The 19,134-nt window shown below is 60.8% G+C and overlaps 1 protein-coding gene across 3 annotated transcripts in view; it reads left to right on the top strand.

Annotated features, from left to right (window-relative positions):
* ANK1 (ankyrin 1) overlaps positions 1-17,934 on the top strand; it is a 198,462-nt gene extending 180,528 nt beyond the window's left edge. Inside the window, exons 39-44 of one of the 3 annotated variants that reach the window (XM_069485294.1) lie at positions 3,250-3,808; positions 6,544-6,724; positions 10,385-10,468; positions 11,406-11,546; positions 11,763-11,895; positions 17,545-17,580. In XM_069485294.1, the coding sequence (XP_069341395.1) occupies positions 3,250-3,808; positions 6,544-6,724; positions 10,385-10,468; positions 11,406-11,546; positions 11,763-11,861 (1,064 nt within the window). In that variant the 3' untranslated portion in view covers positions 11,862-11,895; positions 17,545-17,580. Of the gene's footprint in view, positions 1-3,249; positions 3,809-6,543; positions 6,725-9,592; positions 9,812-10,384; positions 10,469-11,405; positions 11,547-11,762; positions 11,896-17,544 lie in introns of those variants that run through there. The other 2 variants (XM_069485292.1, XM_069485293.1) reach the window with 2 other exon arrangements.
* Positions 17,935-19,134: the final 1,200 nt, after the last annotated feature.

The following is a 19,134-nucleotide window of genomic DNA, read 5'->3' as shown; positions in this document are numbered from 1 at the left end:
AACCTTAAATAGCCCCACGTAAAAGAAAGATATTAAATTTATAGTTTAAAACATTCCCACAAAGAAAACTCCAAATTCAGATGGCTTCACTGGTGAATTTTACCAAACATTTAAAGAAGAAATAGCTCATTTAGAAAATTGAAAAGGATATAATACTTCCCCGTGAATTCAATGAGACTAGCGTTATCCTGATATTGAAAAAAAGGGCATTACAAGGAAAAAAACCCTACAGACCAATGTCCTTCATGAACATTTATGCAAACAAATATAAGCTAAAATCAACTTGGATTCATACTTTGCATTGGATACAAAAATTAACTCAAAATGGACAAGAGATTAAATGTAAAGCCTAAAACTATAAAAGATCTAGAAGACAACATAAGAAAAAGCCTTAGAGATCTCAGGCAAGGCAAAGATTCTTAGCTATGATACCAAAAGTATGATCCATAAAAGAACAAATTGCTAAGTTGAACAGGGTCACAATCAAAACTTCTGCTCTTCAAAATACACTGTTAGGGCCGGGTGCGGTGGCTCACGCCTGTAATCCTGGCACTCTGGGAGGCCGAGGTGGGAGGCTCGCTCGAGGTCAGGAGTTCGAGACCAGCCTGAGCAAGAGCGAGACCCCGTCTCTACTAAAAATAGAAAGAAATTATCTGCCCAACTAAAAATATATATAGAAAAAAAAATTAGCCGGGCATAGTGGTACATGCCTGTAGTCCCAGCTACTCTGGAGGCTGAGGCAGTAGGATCGCTTGAGCCCAGGAGTTTGAGGTTGCTGTGAGCTAGGCTGACGCCACGGCACTCACTCTAGCCCAGGCAACAGAGCGAGACTCTGTCTCAAAAAAAAAAAAAAAAAAAAAATACACTGCTAGGAAAATGAAAAGACAGCTACAGACTAGGAGGAAATCTTGGCAAATAATCATCTGCTCTAGCATCAGAATATATTACTAACAAACTCTCAAAACTCAGTAATAAGAAAACAACCCAATTTTTAGAACAGACAAAAGATTTGAACACACAGTTAACTCAGAATATACACAGATGCCAATAAGCACAGGAAAGTAGCGCTCAGCATCGCTGGTCATTCGGGACGTGCACTCCAAAGCCGCAGGGAGGTGCCGCTGTGCTCAAGAGCGGCTGACATCTGAAGACCGGCCACACCCAGTGTCACCAGGCTGCCGCACCGCTGCCAGCGGGAGTGCAAAGCGGCACAGCCAGTGGGGTCCTTTCTTACAAAGCCAGAGACACGCCCACCACGTGGCCCAGCCATCGCGTTCCCTGGTGGAGAAGAGCTGGCTGAATCCACACAGACTCAGCTGCATCTGCAATAGCCCCAAACTGGAGGCCATCAGGTGTCCACGGGACATGGCACAACAGCAGAAGTGGCGCACGGATCGGTACGTGCAGCAGCGCGGGGGAACCCTCATAATTAGGTTCAGCACAAGCGGCCAGACCCCCCCACCAAGATGGAGAACATACTGCGCTTCCTTTTCTATAAAATACTAGGAAATGCAAACGCGTCTAGTGACAGAAAGCAGATCAGCGGTGGCCAGGGCGTGGCTGGGGTGAGTGGGGAGGAGCGGGAGAGAGTACAAGGAAGCACGAGGTGACTTTCAGGGGTGATCACTGTCCCCTCTGTTCATTATGGCGATGGCTTCATGGGGTACACGTGCGCCAGAACTTACCAAATTGTCTACTTTAAATACGTGCATTTGTTCCATGCCACCTGTTCCTGAGCAAGGCTATTTTAAAGAGACATTAATGGCAAAATCCAGTGAAGAGACCAAATTTACTAGCTGTGCAACCTTAAGCAAGTTGCCAAACCTCTAGTTTCCTAATCTACAAAGTGGGAATGTTATTATTATTATTTTCCTTGTAGGGTTGTTGTGACAATCAAACATAACATGTTAGATACATTTTGTGCCAAATATATGCCCAATCAGTGATGCAGATAATACAATGCTTGCGAGAGTGATAGGAAAACGGCAATCGCCGGGCTCTAACGTGTCCTGCTGCGTGAGTCCGGGGAGGCTTCTGTGAAGGCCGCCGTTCCCTTGCCCAGTCCCTCGGGTGTGGGCGGCCCACCCGCTTCTGCTGCTCTCTCCCTCCCTCCTCCTAGTGTGGCCAGAGCTGAAAGGGGTTTCCCTTTGTCTCTGCCACTGCACAGCCCTGTCCCCAGCCACCACCCCATCTTGGGGTCCCTTCCTCCTCCCCTAACTTTGGGACCTGGAGCCACACGGACTCTCAGGGCTCAGTCGGGAGAAGCCTCCTGGAAGGTGGGGGGAGAGGACGCGTGCCAGGCACGTGGCCCTGCTCCTGCCCACAGACGGGCACCTGCTCCAGAGGGCAAGGCCGTCCTTCCCTGCCGCAGGGTCCCCGCTCCTGGCTGGAGATGGAGCACTGACATCCCCCATGCACTGCAGTCCGCCGCGTGTGTACAGGCCACTCGGGTTCCTAGCCGCCTCTGAACGTCAGGGAGCCAGTGCAAAGCCAGTCGTTGCTGGGGGAACCGCTCAGGGCTGGCGGATGCAGGGCTTTGGGCAGATGCACCTGGCGCCCCATGGTGCCCTCTGACCTTGCCCCCTTGGAACCCTGAGAACCCTCACCTTGACACCATAGATCATTCAGCATTTCTGGACCCAATATGCCACTGGAGGAAAAGTTATGTCCCAGCAAACCAGAGCCTGCTCCCCGTTTGGCCGCTGCACGGAGCTCTGTGGGTGCTCAGTGTGGCTGTTAGGCCCCTCAGAGGCAGCCTGGCTGCCAGCCCCGGGTCCCAGCAGCCTCTTCCCTCCCTTTGAGGTACATTCCGAACCCAGACCCTAAGGACTGAGCTAAAGTGAAGCTTTGAGCCAAGAAAGAGCAACGTCTGTTTCCGCCCAGCCGTGGAGAGTGGGGCTTTCGTGGGCCCAGAGACTGGAGCACAGGCTCCTTGGTGAAGGCTTCTGTATCCAGTGCTCGGCGCTGGATAAGGAAGAATCCCAATGTCTCTGCCGTCCAGCGAAGGAGCCCCCGTGCCCTGGCTGCCCCGGCGCCCCGTCCAGCTCGGAGCCTTGCTTCTCTTGCCTGGGCGCCCCAGGCAGCAGCCACAAGGCCTGAGCACTGGACCTTGAGCTTGGAGAGCCCCTGCCCCGAATGTGCATGCACCTCTGTGGCTGTGCCTGCGTGTGCGTGTGCGTGTGCGTGGCCTGCATGCGTGTGTGACAAGGGTCGCTTCTGGAGCATGTCGCCCTCTGTCTGCCCATCCAGGTTACTCCTCGCTGCAGGACGAGCTGCTGTCCCCCGCCTCTCTGCACTATGCGCTTCCCTCTCCGCTGCGCGCGGACCAGTACTGGAACGAGGTGGCCGTCATAGACGCCATGCCCCTGGCCGCCACGGAGCATGATGCCATGCTGGAGATGTCTGACATGCAGGTGTGGTCCGCGGGCCTCACGCCCTCCCTGGTCACTGCTGAGGACTCCTCTCTGGAGTGCAGCAAGGCCGAGGACTCTGACGCCACAGGCCGCGAGTGGAAGTTGGAGGGGGCGCTCGCGGAGGACCCGCGGGGCCCCGAGCTGGGCTCTCTGGACCTCGTGGAGGACGACACAGTGGATTCAGATGCCACAAATGGCCTTATCGATTTGCTTGACCAGGAGGAAGGTCAGAGGTCAGAAGAGAAGCTGCCAGGTCATAGGAGGCAGGATGACTGGCCGCGTGCAGGGCGGGACGCAGAGAGTGAGGTGTCTCTTGTTTCAGGCCAGCAGCGGGTGCGAGCCCGAGTCACAGCCTCGCCCACCGTGAGTCGGGTGATGGACAGGACCCAGGACAGGTAAGGGCGTGGCCGCGGCCACGGGGCCCTCTCGTCTTCTGGGCTCCTGCGTAAGATTGTGCCCAGTGGCGCATCACGGGGAATTCTTGGGTGCTGACGTCACCCTGCCCCCGCGTTACAAATGTCCCAGAGCAAGTAAGTTCCGTGTGGCTGCAGCGTGCCTGGGAGGCCGCCTGGGGCAGGCGTGCAGCTGTGGTCTGCGAGGGCGGCACTGCCTGGGTGTGGCCAGCAGAAGCAACGCCAGGGCTGTGGGGACTAGGGAGAGCCGCTAGGAGAGCCATCACAAGACTGGGGACGGTGCGGCCCGCAGCGCTGAGCCGGGTGCCCGGACTCCCGGCCATGGCGGCTTCCCGCTGACACCATATTTAGAAACCTGGAAGTGTCAGGACCCGGAGGAGTGGCTTGCGTGCAGTCACAGCCTGCGTATGGCAGAGCTGATGGCGGTGCCTCAGTCTCCTGTCCCTGTTGGAAGTGCAGTGGGCTTATCTTGGCCGGGCAGAGCCTTCAGCCGCGGAGCAGTGGGGTCCCCTCCCTGAGCGTCCCGTGCTGGGAGGGTGCGGTGCCACAGGGCCCTGCTCAGACGCTGAGAATCTGTGGGGCCGGGGCCGGGCCGGCCTCCCAGCCCTCTGGGCCTCCCAGCCACTGTCACCTGCCATGCCCAGAGCCTTGCTGCGTGCGGGCGAGGGCTCCGAGGCCCCCCGGGCGCCTGCGGGTGCAGAGGGAGATGAGACGGACAAGTGACGGGGCCCCCTTCGGCCTCTCTGGGCTGGCATATGAAGCCGGTGACAGGGACCCCCTCTCCCCGCACTGCCTGCTTCGGTAGCTTTCCTAAACCAAGCAGACGGTTCACGTGCCCCCTGGAGGCTGTGGCCACCCCCCCCAGCTCAGGCCCAGGGCTGGCCAGGGCGCAGGAAAGCTGTGCTCAGCCCCACCCCAGCGCCGCCCCACAGGTGACCCCTCAGAGGCCCAGGCTGGTGGCCATTCCCCGGGGTCACTTGGCAGATGAGACAGCAAAGAATTCGAGTTGTTTCCTACACAAGTCTGTGGGCTGGTGGGGAGGATCGGACAGACTGAGCCTAGGAGGGTTCAAGGTGAAATACGGGCCTTCCTGCAAGAGAGCTCATCTTTTCTGCGATGGCCGTTCCTTCAGTGGGCATTTACTGAGTGCTTGCTGTGTGCTGGCCCTGCACCATGAGAACAGCAGAGCCACTACATGGGGAACCAGAGGCCTGGATTCTAGGCCTAGCTGGGTCACTTCTCGGCCCCATGACCTTGGTCAGCCCTCCGGGGGAGAGAGATGCGTTTCCATCACTCACGCGCTCAGCAGTTATTGAGCACCTACGGCGTGCCAGCCTCCCGTGAGAATTGCCGGGGTATGCTGGGGTATGGCACTGGGCAAAACAGACAGACGTCTCCACCTGTAAGTCGTCCAGGCGGAGACTGACAGGACACAAGATAAAGTAAATGAAATTAGAAAGTGTAATTCCAGATAATTAGTGCCAAAAAGGAAAACCAAGGCAGGAAGGTGCTAGAGGCCGGTGAGTGCGTGGAGATAAGGGGCGGCTGGAATCGGGGGTCAGGGAGGCCTGAGCAAGTGGCCTTTGAGTGACTTGAAGGACTGTGGGTCAGGGGGAGACTGGGGGAGACGTGGCGGAAGGCCCAGCGTGTGCGCAGGCTGGGGTACAGCGTGCCGGGCACACTCCTCCCAGGGACAGCGGTGGGGCAGAGCAGTGAGGGGGAGGGCACAGGGCCACGCGAGCCAGGCTTGGAGGTCCCGGAGAGCCCCTGGCATTGCTGGCTGGGCAGGGAGCCCTTGGGGGCTGCCAGAGCGGTGGTGAGGCCGGCAGCCGCCCTGAGGGTCGTGGGTGCCCAGCAGAAGCAGGGAAACCTCAGGAGGCCAGAGCCCGGGGGCAGCGGCGCTGAGAGTCGGATGGGTTGGGGTGTATTCTCAGAGCTGGGCCAAAAGGTGTTGCCGACGGCTGCGCTGTGGGTGTGGGGGACAGAGGGTCCGGCGGGGCGCGGGTGCCTTGAACCCCACCGCAGGGGGTGGTGCGGGAGCTGCGGGGGGGGGGGAAGACCTGGCGGAACAGGTGTGGGGAGATCTGAAGCGTGGATTCCACCACGTGGGCTGTGGGTGCCGGCGAGGGGCCCGAGGTGGAGTGGTGGACGAGGCTGTGGGGTGCACACGGCTGTAGCTGAGGTGGGAGGTAGCGTGTGGGCGGCAGGCGGGTCTGGAGCCCAGGAGTGGCTCACTCGGGGAGTGGACACAGGGCACAGCGCTGTGCAGACAGTGGCAAGCTGAGCCCTGAGCCAGAAGTCAGGGACCTCGGGGGAGCCAGCAGGACACTGAGGAGTGGCCAGAGAGGGAGGGGACCAGGCCAGCGTGGGGTTCCGGGAGCCAGGGAGCACGAGTGACACCTGTCAGATGGGGGTGGAGTGGGGGCTGGCCTGGCGGCGGAGCAGGCAGAGAAGTCTGACCACGTGGGAAGAGGGTGGGGGCCCCAGTGCCTGGGCCAGCAGGGTGGGCAGAGGGCCCTGGAGCCCCGGGGGAGCCGCCCACCTGCAGGGAGGGGCCAGAGGCCCTTACACCTGGGCCGCACGGATAGGGCGGGAGCCAGGTGACGTGCTCAGGCTCCCCCCACCCTGGGGCAGTACAGGTGGCCCTGGACGGAGGAGGCGAAGGGTGACCAGGTGTCCTTTCTCTCTCCCTGGTTGCTCCCGCTCCTGGACCCCAGACCGCAGGACTGGGATGAGGAAGGCTCCATTGCCTCGTACCTGCACGACGCCGCACAAGGCTCCTGGCAAGAGGAGGCCCCGCCAGGCCCACACTCGTTCCAGAGGACAATCCCCACAGCCCAAGCGCTGGAGCCCAGCGGGTCCCTGCCATCCGAGGCCGGGAGCCCCTGGGTGGCACAGGTGAGAGTCCGCGGGCACAGCCTGCTCTTTTCCTGCATGGGCCGGGGCAGGGCGGGTCTCATGCCGTCGAGCCCTGAGCCAAGCGTGCGGCCCTGCTCTAAGAACCGGTGGTGACCTCCCTTTCCCTGGAAGTCAGGGTGCAAGGGCGCGGTCCACCTTTCTGGGAGGGGCTCGTGTGGCAGAGCTGTCCCCGTCCCCACAGCCACCGCAGCTGGCCTCATTCCCAGGGGGCGGCTGCTGTCAGCGGGGCGGGGGGAGCCACGTGCCCTAGGCCGCAGTGTGGGGCAAAGCCAGGGTTTTTGTTTTCTTGTTCCGTCACGTTTTAGAAAGGGCTCGGAACCGAGAGGGCTGGGAGTTGGGTGACTCCGGCCCTTCAGGGATCTGTGTGACCCTCTGCCCTTGGCAGCTCAGTTCCTCTTCGGTAACTGGGGGCGACTGGAATGTTGCTGAAGTTCATCCGGCTCTGGGATCCTGTGGCTCTGGTGGCCTCTGGGTGGGGGCAGGAGGGACAGGCGGTGGTGGGATTCTGGGGGGCGGCAACGCTGCCCTGCCCGGCCCGACCCCCAGCCTCGTCCCTGCTCTCCGTCCTCCTTTGGTTTCAAATTTGTCTCGTTTATTCCCTGAGTCCCGGCCCCTGCCCGGCCGCAGCTACCCACCCCCACCTGCTCCCCCGCCATTATTTTGAAGCAAATCCCAGACATCTTATTAACGGGCGTCGCTTCGGTTTGTGTTCTTACGAAACCCGCTTTGCTGTCCTGTGCGGATGTGTTTTTGACACGTCCCCTGTTCTCTCCTCTCCTCCCCCTGTTCCTTTGTCCCCGCACCTCCGCCCTCGCAGGGCACCTGTGAGGACTCCAGGACTCGGTCAGCTCTAGGAGGGGCCTGGGCTGCCGGCTGGAAGGAGCCTCCGGGGACTCGGCAGAGCTTTATTTAGAACGCGTCCCTTGCGCGTGTGCTTGTCACGCAGCCTGCCCCGTGCGCTCTTCCCAGCAGCCCCCGGGTTCCTGCTGCTCCACCGCACTGGGTCTTCCTCGTGTGTTCTGCAGATGCCTGGGGAGGGGGAGAAGCCGCTGCCCCCCACGGTCACACCGCAGCGAGGGGGACGTGGGCAGCATGGGCAGCAAGTAGGGCAGCCCAGGCAGTCACAGGGGACACTTCTAGATCCTGAGGTGACACCTCGGTGACAAATGAGGAGACTGAGGCCCAGGGAGGCTGGGCTTCCCCCAGGGTCACACAGTGAGCCTGCGTTGGGCCGGGGCGTGTGCAGGGCCCTGCGCCCAGCCTTGAGACGGAGCACCCGTGCCGGGTGGCCTTGCCAGGGGTCATCTCACAGCCCCCGGGGGTCACACTGACGCCATCGAAGGTGCTGGTTTGCAGAGGGCCCATGTACTCGTGTTTCCAGTGAAGCTCTGAAAGCAGTGCTCGGGAGATAGGGAGGTGCCTGTGGCTGGGGCTCGAGGTGGCCGTGATTGCCATAGCGAACGGACAGTGGCTGCAGCCCAGACGCGTCCTCCCGGGGTCGGGGTGGGAATCGCTGAGGTCAGACTCCGCTTGGCTGAGCCCGGGCCACGATGCGTTCCCGGCCCGGCGCGGTGCGCGTGCTGCGCTCGCCGTTTGCAGGGCTTGCCGCCAAGACGAGGCAGCACTGTGGAGTGAGGAGAGTTTGCGGTGCGCCTCTCTGACCTGGGCGAGACGCTTTCCCGCTGGGAGAGTGACAGACCCTACACGGGCGGGACCGTGGTGAAGCCAGCTGAGTCGCTGTGAAGCGCGCGCACAGCAGCGCAGTCGGAAGCCTGTGCCGCCACCGTTCAGCGGCTGGTCGCATTCATAGACTGCCAGGTTTTCGCAGCCGTCTCGAGAAGGGGTACAGAGAGCACTGTAGTCCCTGTTCTATGGCTGGGGAAACTGAGGCACAGAGCAGCAGCCACCTCCCCAACCCCCGCAGGGGGCGGGTTGTGGGGTCAGTTTGCCGTGTCCAGATCTCTGTTCTTTCTGCCGTGCGGGGCTGCCGCTCGCAGAGGAAGAGCCTGACCCAACAGTGCAATTCCTTCCAGCCGCAGCCCTGCCGCCTAACGCGCGTGGCTCCCGCCCCGTGGGCGTGGAGAGCCTGGCACGGGAAGAGCCCTTTGGGAGAGGCCTGAAATAGACACGCTGGCTACACGGTCAAGTTGAGAGTTGCTGTGCGTGTAAAGGAAGGGAGTGAGGGCCCGTGGGGCTGGCGGGATTTACAGATGGGGCCCGGGTGCCCCCCCACCCGCACTGGGCCCCCGCTGTGCTCCCCGGGCTGGGCCTGCCAGTGTAGCACCCTTGGGGCTATTTTTGAAACGAGCCCTTAACTGTCTCGGTATTAGCTGGTCTGACCCCTGCGGCGCCAAGAACAGCATTCTGGTCCCTGCAGTAGCCGCCCAGGGAGACACACAAGTAGCCACATTCTCGGAAGCTCTTATTTTCTGGAGTCCCTGAACAAGAAACTCTCCCAGCCAGGACGGCCTGTAGCTCCCACAGGGACAGGCAGGCAGGAAGGGCAGGGCTGCAGCGGGCGTCCCTTGAGCCGTGACTCTGGCATGGGCACCTGCCGGCTTCCTTCTAGGCCAGCTGGACAGCTCAGGCAGCTGGTTTGGGAGCTAAAATTATAGACGCCTGATGTCACCCGGGGGGCAGGGCCCTCGGGTCGGGCCCATTCGGTGTCCTGCCCAGAGCAGAAAGTGAGAGACCGAGAGAGCAGAGCAGACAGAGAGAGAGAGAATGGGAGGCGTCCCCCGGGGACTCCGGAGTTCAGGAGGAGAATGAGGGGCTGGACCCCCGCCGCAGCCAGGCCCCTGGCTCCGCTGCTCCCCGGAGGGCCGGGCTGGTGAGCAGGGCGTGAGGATGTGGACCTTCATCACGCAGCTGCTGGTCACCCTGGTGCTCCTGGGCTTCTTCCTGGTCAGCTGCCAGAACGTGATGCACATCGTCAGGGGCTCACTGCACTTCGTGCTGAAGCACGTCCACCAGGAGCTGGACAAGGAGTTGGGGGAGGGCGAGGGGCTGAGCGACGACGAGGAGACCATCTCCAGCAGGGTGGTCCGGCGGCGCGTCTTCCTGAAGGTACCGCAGGCAGGCGGCAGGTGGCCGGAGCTGGGAGGCCGAGGCCGGGCCGACGGACACCGGTGTGTGCGTGCCGTGCCGGGGTGGCCTCCGGGGACAGGTCCTGCCCCGGGAGCCGGAGCCGTGTGCAGCTCCCACTCGGGGTGGCACTGCTCTCGTCCCACTTGTCACCCACTGGCTTTGGGAATCCGGGCAGGTCACGTTCTGGGTGACACTGTCTGGGGAAGGCCTTTCTAAGCTGTGAAGTGCTGTAAAAATGTAAAACGGGGACCTCCCTTCGCCCTCTCAGGGCCTCCTGTCAGCCTGTAGCATCGCCCCCGTTTCGCTGTCCCCAGGGCTCTCGTGAGGATCCAGCGCAGGGAGCCCTGGGCCGTCCATCCTCAGGGCCCGCGCCCCGGGCACAGCCCCCCGCCAGGAGCCCCTGGCCTGGCCCTGCCCCCCGAGGAGGTGGAGTCCCGCTCGGGGTTACTGCACCGGGGCCTTCGCGGCTGCTGTTTTCTCTCCTTGTGCTCCAGTCCTTTCCCCCGGACGCCTGCGCACCCACCTGAGGGCTCCCCCTTTCTCTCGTTCCAGGGGAGTGAGCTTCAGAATATTCCAGGGGAGCAGGTGACAGAGGAACAGTTCACAGATGAGCAGGGCAACTTCGTTACCAAGAAGGTGGGTGAGGGGCCCCCCTGGGCTGGCAGGAGGCAAGTGGGCCAGCAGCCACAAGGCGGTAGAACTGAACCCCAGCTTCTCCCTGGCACCCGTCAGTGGGGTGAGGGCCGTCACCTGCACTGCTCGGCAGGGGCGGCTCAGGGGCTTTTGGTCACCTGCCGTCCACACGTGGCGTCCTCGTGGCCTTGTTGTCCGAGTCACGCTGAGTAGCTCCTGCTACTCTGACCCAGGAGGACCAGCCCCTGGGAAGCGTCCCACACCCAGTTGCGTGATGGCTGCCCTGCAAGCAGAGCTGCTAAGAGAGCAGCGTGATTGGCCCTGGCCCACCACGAGCCTCCTCAAATACAAAGGGTGCAGGAATTCCCTGCGACAGTGGTTCGAGCGTCAGGCACTGTGCTAGGCACGGGCAGAGGGAGAAGGAGCAGGGGGATCTCGCACGTGCTGGGCCACCGCTCGCTCCGCACGGCAAGACCCATGTGTCCGTCCCTCCCCCTGAGCCGCTTGCGGCAGGGACCATGTCTTGCTCCGAGCACTCGGCAGGTGGAGAGGAAAGGGTTGTTTGAATATTTGGATGAGAATTGAATCAGGTTACCATAGGTGAGAAAGAAATGCCCTCTGCCCTCAAGCTGGCAGAAGCAGAGTGGGGAAGACGGCACAAACGGCCACACTGCCAGGGAAGAAGGAGGTGCTGTGGGCTCGAGCTGGAGCCACACCTGGGCCATTAAATGAAACCTGCCGAGACCCCTCCAGAAATTCAGCCCCTCTGAGGTTTTGCCGTAAGGCACTGAGGGGAAGGTCGGTCCCTGTTCTTGGTCTCTCAGGGCTGGGCCCTTTGGGACAAAGGCTACCTCCCTCGGATCCCATGCCCAGGACTTGCTGTCCTCAAGCTCCGTCTCGATGGTTTGACCAGCCCTGTCCCCTTTCCGCTCTTTTCCAGATCACTCGCAAGGTCGTCCGACAGATAGACTCATCTGGTGCCGATGACAGCCTGGAGCACGAGGAGGTGATTATGCAGGGCCCCCCGGAGGACCCCAGTGAGCTGGAGGCCGATATCGACTACTTTATGAAACACGCCAAGGTACCGAGGGGCCTTGCTCCTCCGAGCCGCCCAGCGCCGCCCTGCCGCCCGGCTCTGCCCCTACCCACTCCCCTCTTCCCGGGCTCTCCCTCGAGCCGCCTCCTCCCCGGCGGGCAGTGTTCCCGCCGCCTGCCTGCCGTCCTCCCAGTCTCTTGCCTGCATTCTGCCCGCCTGTCTGTGCAACTGTCCTGCGTTCTGTCTCCGCTGCGTCTCCAGGTGGAGCTGAGAGGGAGCGGCCTGCAGCCGGACCTCGTAGAGGGCAGGAAGGGGGCTCAGATAGTGAAGCGGGCCAGCCTGAAAAGGGGCAAGCAGTGACCCAGCCTCTCTCCTTGGAATAGCCCCCCGGGAGGTAACGCCGCCCTTCCGTCCTTCCTGCATGGCCTGCTCGCCGGTGGAGCAGCTGCTCACTGCTCACTGCTCAGCCGGCCCCTGCCACCTACGCCCAGCATGTTGAGGACGAACAGCCTGGTGTGGGGTCTGGAGGCTTAGATTGTCGCTTCCCAACCTACTAACTGCGTCCCTGAGCCCCGACTTCCTCATTAGGAAAACAGAGTCAGTAATACTTCTCAGGGAGTGCACAAACACAGTTTTGGAAAGATGCTTTTAGATGCGTAAACGCACCCTGTAAATCTGCCTGGTGACGTTATCTTGGAAACCAGGCAGTGGAGATCGGAGGGCCTGTGGGGAGGGCCTGGGAGAGGATGGAGGGGTCTGTCTAGACTGTGACATTCTCACATCAGTGCCCAGGAAGAGCTCCAAGACTCAGGGCTGGACGGGCTCTGGAACCTGGAACCCTCCTGTGGCCCAGACCAGCCCCAGCCTGAGATTGTTCTTGGTGTTTCGTGGGACACGTTGCTCCCTTGCTTTCTAGGCAAGGACGAAGCTACCGGCCCCAGGGGTGGTGGCATTCTCCCTGCAAGTCGGCAGGACCATCGGGGTTGGGGCCCAGGCCACGGTGCATGTCGCGTGTGAGCATGGGGCAGTGTGGCCAGGAGCAGGGGTGTGCCGTGCTGTGCCCCGAGGGAGGGTTGCGAAGACACTGCGGGGACGGTGCCCAGCAGGCCTGTGCGGTGCTGGTGCGGGTGCTGGGGCTTCGGCGGCCAGCTCTGATCCTGTCCTCCCTGAGGGGTCCTGTACTGAGCTGCCCCGAGGCCCTCTATTGCGCCCAGCTCGGGGCAGCTCAGTACAGGGTGCGTCGGGGTGGGAGTGAGCGGAAGCGAGGAAGCCTCGTGGCCCAGCAGGCACGACCCAGGTGCCGCCGTTCAGACCCCAGGGCCCGCTCTGGGGCCATCGCGCCCAGGCTCTGGCTTCGCACACGCTCGGCAGAAAGCAGGGCCGGGCAGCCGTCCCCCGAGCCGCCGAAGTGCTGACTCTGGGCTTCCTGACATATCTCAGCACTTGGACAAAAAGGGCACTGGCGGCTCCAGTTACAGGATAAAATTAGACCTGACTCTTCAGCAGCTTAAGGAGGTCACCGCGTTAACCCTGGCACTGCCAAGGGTCTGCCAGGGTGCCGGTTTCGAAGGTGGTGATCGGCTGCAGTTCGGTCCTAGGAATACTCGCAAGGTGCAGTTGATTTTAAAAAGCAGAGAGGGAGAGAGGGGGGCGCTCGCCCGCCCTACTTCTCGCTGCGGCCGAGGAGCAGCTGTGCGCTGGAGCCTGGAGCGTGCCTAGCTCAGTGTCTGCGATGTGCCAGGACGGGAGAGGGCGTCCCAGAAGCCCAGCCGTGGGGGAAGGAGGGAAGCTGGGATTTTTTACTTGCTGTAGATGATCTGCAAAGTGGCTGAAGCCCCCGCAGGCGATTAGGGACCAGACCACAGTGCTGGGCTCTCTGCCAGGAACGGGCAGGGGAAGCACGTGGCCGGGAGGGAGCGACAGGGGGCGGGTGACAGGGGGCAGGTGACAGGGGGCGGGTGAGGCGCTGTCCCCTCCCGGCCAGAGCACAGGCTGCAGAGACACAGGAGAGGGCTGCAGCCCCTCGGGGCCTGCTGACCCCACCCACTCACAGTCATGTGTGCTTGATCCTCGTTGCTAAAATGCATCTGTGGCCCCACAGCCGCCAGTCACCACGCTGTTGCCGTCAGTCTCAGACACGGACACAGCGGCGGGAAATTTGAGTTGCCCAGTGTGGACATTCCCGCGGAGTTTGAACAAGGTGGTCGTCGACAGTCTGCCTGCCTGCGTGGGCTCTGGTGCTGTAAGCAGGTGTCCTTCTCGTGGTCTGTTTAGGGTCAAACTTTTTGCATTTTTGTGCTTTTTGTTGGTGTTTTGTTGATTGTTTAAAATGGCCCGCCAGAGTGGGGCTGAAGTGCTGTCTAGGCTTCCTAAGGCAGGAAGGCTGCGCCTTAGGGCAGGAATCCGTGTGTTAGGTCAGCTGTGTTTAGGGACGAGTTGTGTCCACGGTGGAGAGGTCGATGTTAATCAGATAGATTCAATAATGTGTCTTTAACACATTGACGGCCACGCTAGAAAAAAATTTTCCCTGGGGCCATAGTGTTTTCTTAAAACAATCCTTTCTAATTGGTTAGTTTTAGTTTCCGTGTGTTAGTTATATGCAACACAATCCACATTTTTAGAATTAAATTGTCAATATTAATTGTAAGAATAAAAACATCAACAAGTAAGACTTTCACGAACCAACTGCAGGGTTTTGTTTCACGAGGCCCCGGGCTCAAAACTAGTGTGAGTTAAATACAACTCACACGGCGGTTAATGTGTTAAACAGAAACACACATAAAGCAAAGTTACGTATTCATCAGTTGATAAAAATACTGCGACCAGAGGCTCAAAGGAACCTGACCTTGCGTTCCCCTTAGGCGCAGCTGTTTCGTGCTCGCCAATTCAGTGTTCACCGTGATGTTATAGAACATAACCACCTCAATAATGAGAATCGACTGTTTGTGTTCCGAGAGGGAGAGCTGAGGCTGGGGAGTCTAGATTCAAGGCCTGCCTCCCCCTTGTTTCCAGGTCGGGTGACCTCACGCAAGTCATGTAACTGCCCTTAGCTTCAGCCTCCTCCAGGGAGGATGAAAATAGTCCCTCCTGGATGTGTTACACTTCAATAAAGTGTAAAAAGAATACTGGCCGGCCGGGCGCGGCGGCTCACACCTGTGATCCCAGCACTCTGGGAGGCCAAGGTGGGAGGATGGATTGAGCCCAAAGTTTGAGGCTGCAGTGAGCCACGATGACGCTACTGCACTCTAGCTGGGGCGATAGGGCGAACTCTGTCTCCAAAAAAAAAAAAAGGCATGGTACCTGGGAGAGCTGTTGTGAAGAGTAAATAAGAACTCGTGTCCTTGGCACGGGAGCGCTCGCAGATCTCGTTTGTGACGTGACTCGGGCAAGCTGGCCGACCTGCCCCAGCCGCGGGTTCCTTATGCACAGCCGAGCAGTCCTGCCGCTGCTGCCCTGGACGGCCCTGGTGAGGGCTGTGTGGCTGGTGAAGTCCTCGCAGGCCGTTTCCTGTCTGCGTCCCTGCATCACAGTCTCGTGACCATGTCCTTTAAAAGGCGGACTGCGGTCCCTGCCCCGACCTCCCGAGTCACAGTTCTGGAACTGGAGATTCTGCCGCAAACTCCTCGGCTGAGTTTTACACGTGTGCAAGGTGGCGTTACCACGCCTCGCTTGGGTTCCCTCCCAAACCTCTAGAAGTGACGTGGCTCGGTTGGAGGCTGTCTATCTAAAACGTGGACTGAAAGAACGAGGGTTAGTTTGTTTAACGACGTGGAAGTCCCGCAAGGGCGGCACAGCCCCCGGGCGAGGCCTGCTCTGCAGAGCCCGGCGTCACTCCAGCACTGGGAAGGGTTCTGCGCTCGAGGCCCGGCCAGGGCAGTCGTGTTTAAGGTGCTGGAAAGCGGCCGCCTCGTCGCAGTGTGCCTGTCTGGGGCACGCGGTAGCAGGTGGAGGGTTTCGCTTTGCGCCCAGGCGGGAAGGTGCAAGTCCGAGGGTGTCATCGCTGCTGAGGACAGTGTGTGGGGAGGCAGCTGGGGGGCCAGGAGCAGACCGCCCTGCGGCCCCCTGCCTCCCGCCGAGCCTGGGCAAGGCCTGCTGTCGGCCCTGCCCCACGCCCAGGCCTCCGGCCGCTCCGGCAAGCTGCGGGTTGAAAAGCCCCTGCTCTGCTGTCCCCCCTTGTAAGAGATGCTTTCCGTTCAGACACTGTGGTCCCGAGACTGGCACCCGCCCTGACGGTGGACAGTTTTAATCCGTTTCCAAACTAATCCATCATGTCCATGGAGGGGGAGGGACAAGGTGCCGTGTGGACTGAGTCGACCCTCTGTCCCCAGCCACCTGTGCGCATCAGAGCTGGGTGGGGCAGGAACAGGCCGTGAGGACCAGCAGGGTGGGAACAGGTGCGACAGCGGAGAGAGAGGAACTGAGGAAGGGAACCCGGCCAGCACAGCCACTGAGAGCTTCTGAGCATTTTAAAGGGTGAGCCCTTTCTCAAAGGGGACCCAGGGAAGAGTCACCGCGAAGCACAGGAGTCCCCAGGGAGCCTTCCTGCCCCGACACCACTCCCTCGAGTCTCAGTTTCCCCAGATGTGACGGGAGCTGTCCCGCCAGCGTGATCGCGAGGGTTTGAGCTTTCTCTTCCACTCCGTGCCTGGGCAGCAGTGGGCGGGAGACCTTGGCCTGTCTGGGCGAGGCTCAGGGTCCCAGAATGGTCCTTTACTGGAGGAGTGCTTAGCTCGGGCTGCGCACGGCCTCGGAGCATGTGTAATCCAGCCGCGGGGAGATGCAGGTGTAGAAAGGACAGACACGCAGAGACAGGAGCACTTCCAGAGAGCCCAGCAGTCAGCCCCGTTCATGTGACATGTCCTGTCCTACACTCTATGTGTTTAGTTCTGTTAAACATCACAACTAGCAATGAGGCGGCTGCTATTGTTGCCCTCACTTTACAGCAGAGGAAACTGAGTCATGGAACGGGTAAGTTCTTGGCCAAGGTCCGGTGGCACCGGGTTTGACCCAGGCAGTCTGGCTCCAGAGTTCGTGTCACCCCCTGGACTCTGCTCTCTTTAAACAAAAGGCAGTGGCAGGAAAGAAGACCTCCCAGAGTGGAGCGGGGGTGTCCAGGGTGGCGGGTGGGACTTGCACACACAGGAGAGGAAGGCGGCCCTGACGGAGGGCAGGGCTTGGAGGGGACGGCCGTCAGGAGGGAAGTGCTCCCCACCAGGGGGTGGCTCTGTCCGGCCAGGTGGCAGCAGCAGTTCCTGGTCTTACAGCTTTACAGCAGCCCGGCTAGGAGCCCAGCACCCCTCCTGTCCCTGGAGAGCTGCGTTCTCCTGGGTCACGACCTCTGCCACCCCTCCCCAGCCCTGTCCCTGGAGGACCCAGGAGGGCTCAGCCTCTAGGGACAGCTCTGCCTCCAAAGGAGCTCTTCGCCCCCCGCCCCCCGTGACTTCCCACCCAACCCAGGAGGCTGTCAGAACCTCCACTGAAGCATCCTCCTGTCCCCGTCGGTCCCAAGGCCCCTGCAGACAGAACTCGAGGGGGTTTTCAGCCCAGCTCGGGGGCAGGAGAGTGTGTCACTGTGGGTTTCGGCCGCAGAGTGTGGACGGGCTCCTCTGGCAGAGCTGTCCGGGGAGGGCGCCGCTGCTTGTCCCCCCTCCCTGCCACAACAGGCAGGGGCATGGGGGGGGGGGCCAGAGGCACCCGGCAGGAAGAGCCGGGGACCGGAGCCGAGGGGCGCCGTCACCCCTGGGGGCTTCCAGGGCTGGCACCCAGCAGACCTAGTGCGTGTTGGTGGAACCCAGCTGCACAGGCCGCGGCTCCTGAGAGGGCCCTTCCTCCGTGCAGGGACAAGCCTTAGGGGTTTCTCCCCCGGCGGCCACGTGGGCAGGGGAGGAGGGTGGCATCTCGGGAAGGGCAGCACCCCGCAGCACATCCCCTCGCGTGGGGAGACGGCTTCTCCCCACCCAGCCTCGCCTCGGACCCTGCGCTCGGGTTTTGCCGGGAGTCGCATCTGTACGTGCTGAGTGATCTCATCTCCTGTGTCCCTCAGGATCACACCTCGACACCCAACCCCTGACCTCCACACTCCGCCACGCACACTGAGGAGAGCTGGACCCGCGGTGACGGAAGCGGTGCGCCTGTTCCTCTAGGCTGCGGCATGACCTCCGTAAGGGACTCCTCCAGCCCCCCGTCCGCATGAGCGGCTGACTGGACACGCATGACCTACAGGCTTCAATCCCGCCTCTAGTACAACACAGGCTCTGTCGGGCGCAGGACAGACGCGGCGAGAAGGGGAGAGAAAGAGAAACCAGCGCGAGAGCGTGGGGCACAAAAGTGAATAAGGGCTTTTTTATGGCTGGGGATGGTTTTTGTTTTTTGGGTTTTTTTTTTAAATTGTTTAATTTTGACTTCGTACAGGGTACTGTTTTTTCAACTTCATCTGTCAGAAATCTATGTGGGCTTCCTGGAAAAAAAAAAAAAAAGAAAAGAAAACTAGGCACGAAATCAGTTTGGAGGTATCCACACTTTAATCCCCTGTCCCACCCGCCAGCCTCCCCTCCCTGCGTGGCCATTCTGTTGTGACAGTCCCTCCACTCCCCGGGGGATGCTCCTCCCAGCGCACCCCACGTGACATTCAGGACACACACACGCACGCACCTCTCCCCTCCACTCAGTACACACAGATTCTACTGTGACATCGAAGCTGTATAGAATCTCCTGGGGATAAACTGGAATTTTTTTATGTTGTGTCTCTGCCAATTTCAGTATTAATCATCTTCCAGTGGAAAATCATTACCTTTGGAGTGCATTTGGGGCTCCTCGTGCCAGGGACGTAAGCATCTGAGGCGAGGACCCCCAGGCTTGCATTAGGGCTAGAGGGAGCCGGTGCCTCAGCTGCAAGGGTCTCCTCGCTCAGGTGGGCACTGGCGGTGGCCGTCCCGGGATCGCACCAGCATGTTCAGTAGAGACAGGTTTCCTCCATCTCCAAGCATATATCATAGTCCGTGTTCAAAGTGTAACCTGTACAGCATCAGCCTTGTGTATCTGAGAAACAATAAATACTATGCAAACCAATAGAAACACTTCAGTATGTACAAAGCACTAACAGCTCGGCTCCTAGCACTTCTCCAGGCTGCGGGAGAAGGAGCTACGGCCTTTCAGTGGACGAGGAAGGAAGGGAGTAGGGCCAGGGCCACTCAAGGTCTCCCGGAGCCAACTTGGTGCTCTAAGTCCAGGCAGCCGCCAGGCTGGGGGTCCTGGGTGCAGGCACAGGGTCTAGGCTGCACGGCCTCGGCGCCTGCGCACTGACGGAGCCCTGTCGCCCCTCGGAGAGGCGGAGCGAGGGGACCCTCCCGACCCCGCGCGGGTTGGAGCGGAGCCCAGGACAGCCTGCTGGCCACCGAGAGACCCAGGGCCAGGCTCTGGCCCAGGCGGGAAGGGGCAAGCTGGCCGTTCCTCGCCTTGGTGCCGTCAGGGAAGAGCCTTAAAGTCCACTAGAGCCCCCGGCCGCGGGAGGCCCGAATCAGCACAATCCGCCGGAGCGACCCGGGCCGCAGAGAGGCGGCTCTTCCCGTCCCCAGGGCGCCGGGGCGGCGCCGCCTTCTGCCCCGCGCTGGCGGAGGTGTCCTCGGGACACTAA

This window comes from Eulemur rufifrons, chromosome 12 (assembly GCF_041146395.1).
Source record: "Eulemur rufifrons isolate Redbay chromosome 12, OSU_ERuf_1, whole genome shotgun sequence".
NCBI classification, from domain to species: domain Eukaryota; kingdom Metazoa; phylum Chordata; class Mammalia; order Primates; family Lemuridae; genus Eulemur; species Eulemur rufifrons.
The sequence above is the reverse complement of the archived record's forward strand: the minus strand, read 5'-3'. Positions and strand labels throughout refer to the sequence as shown.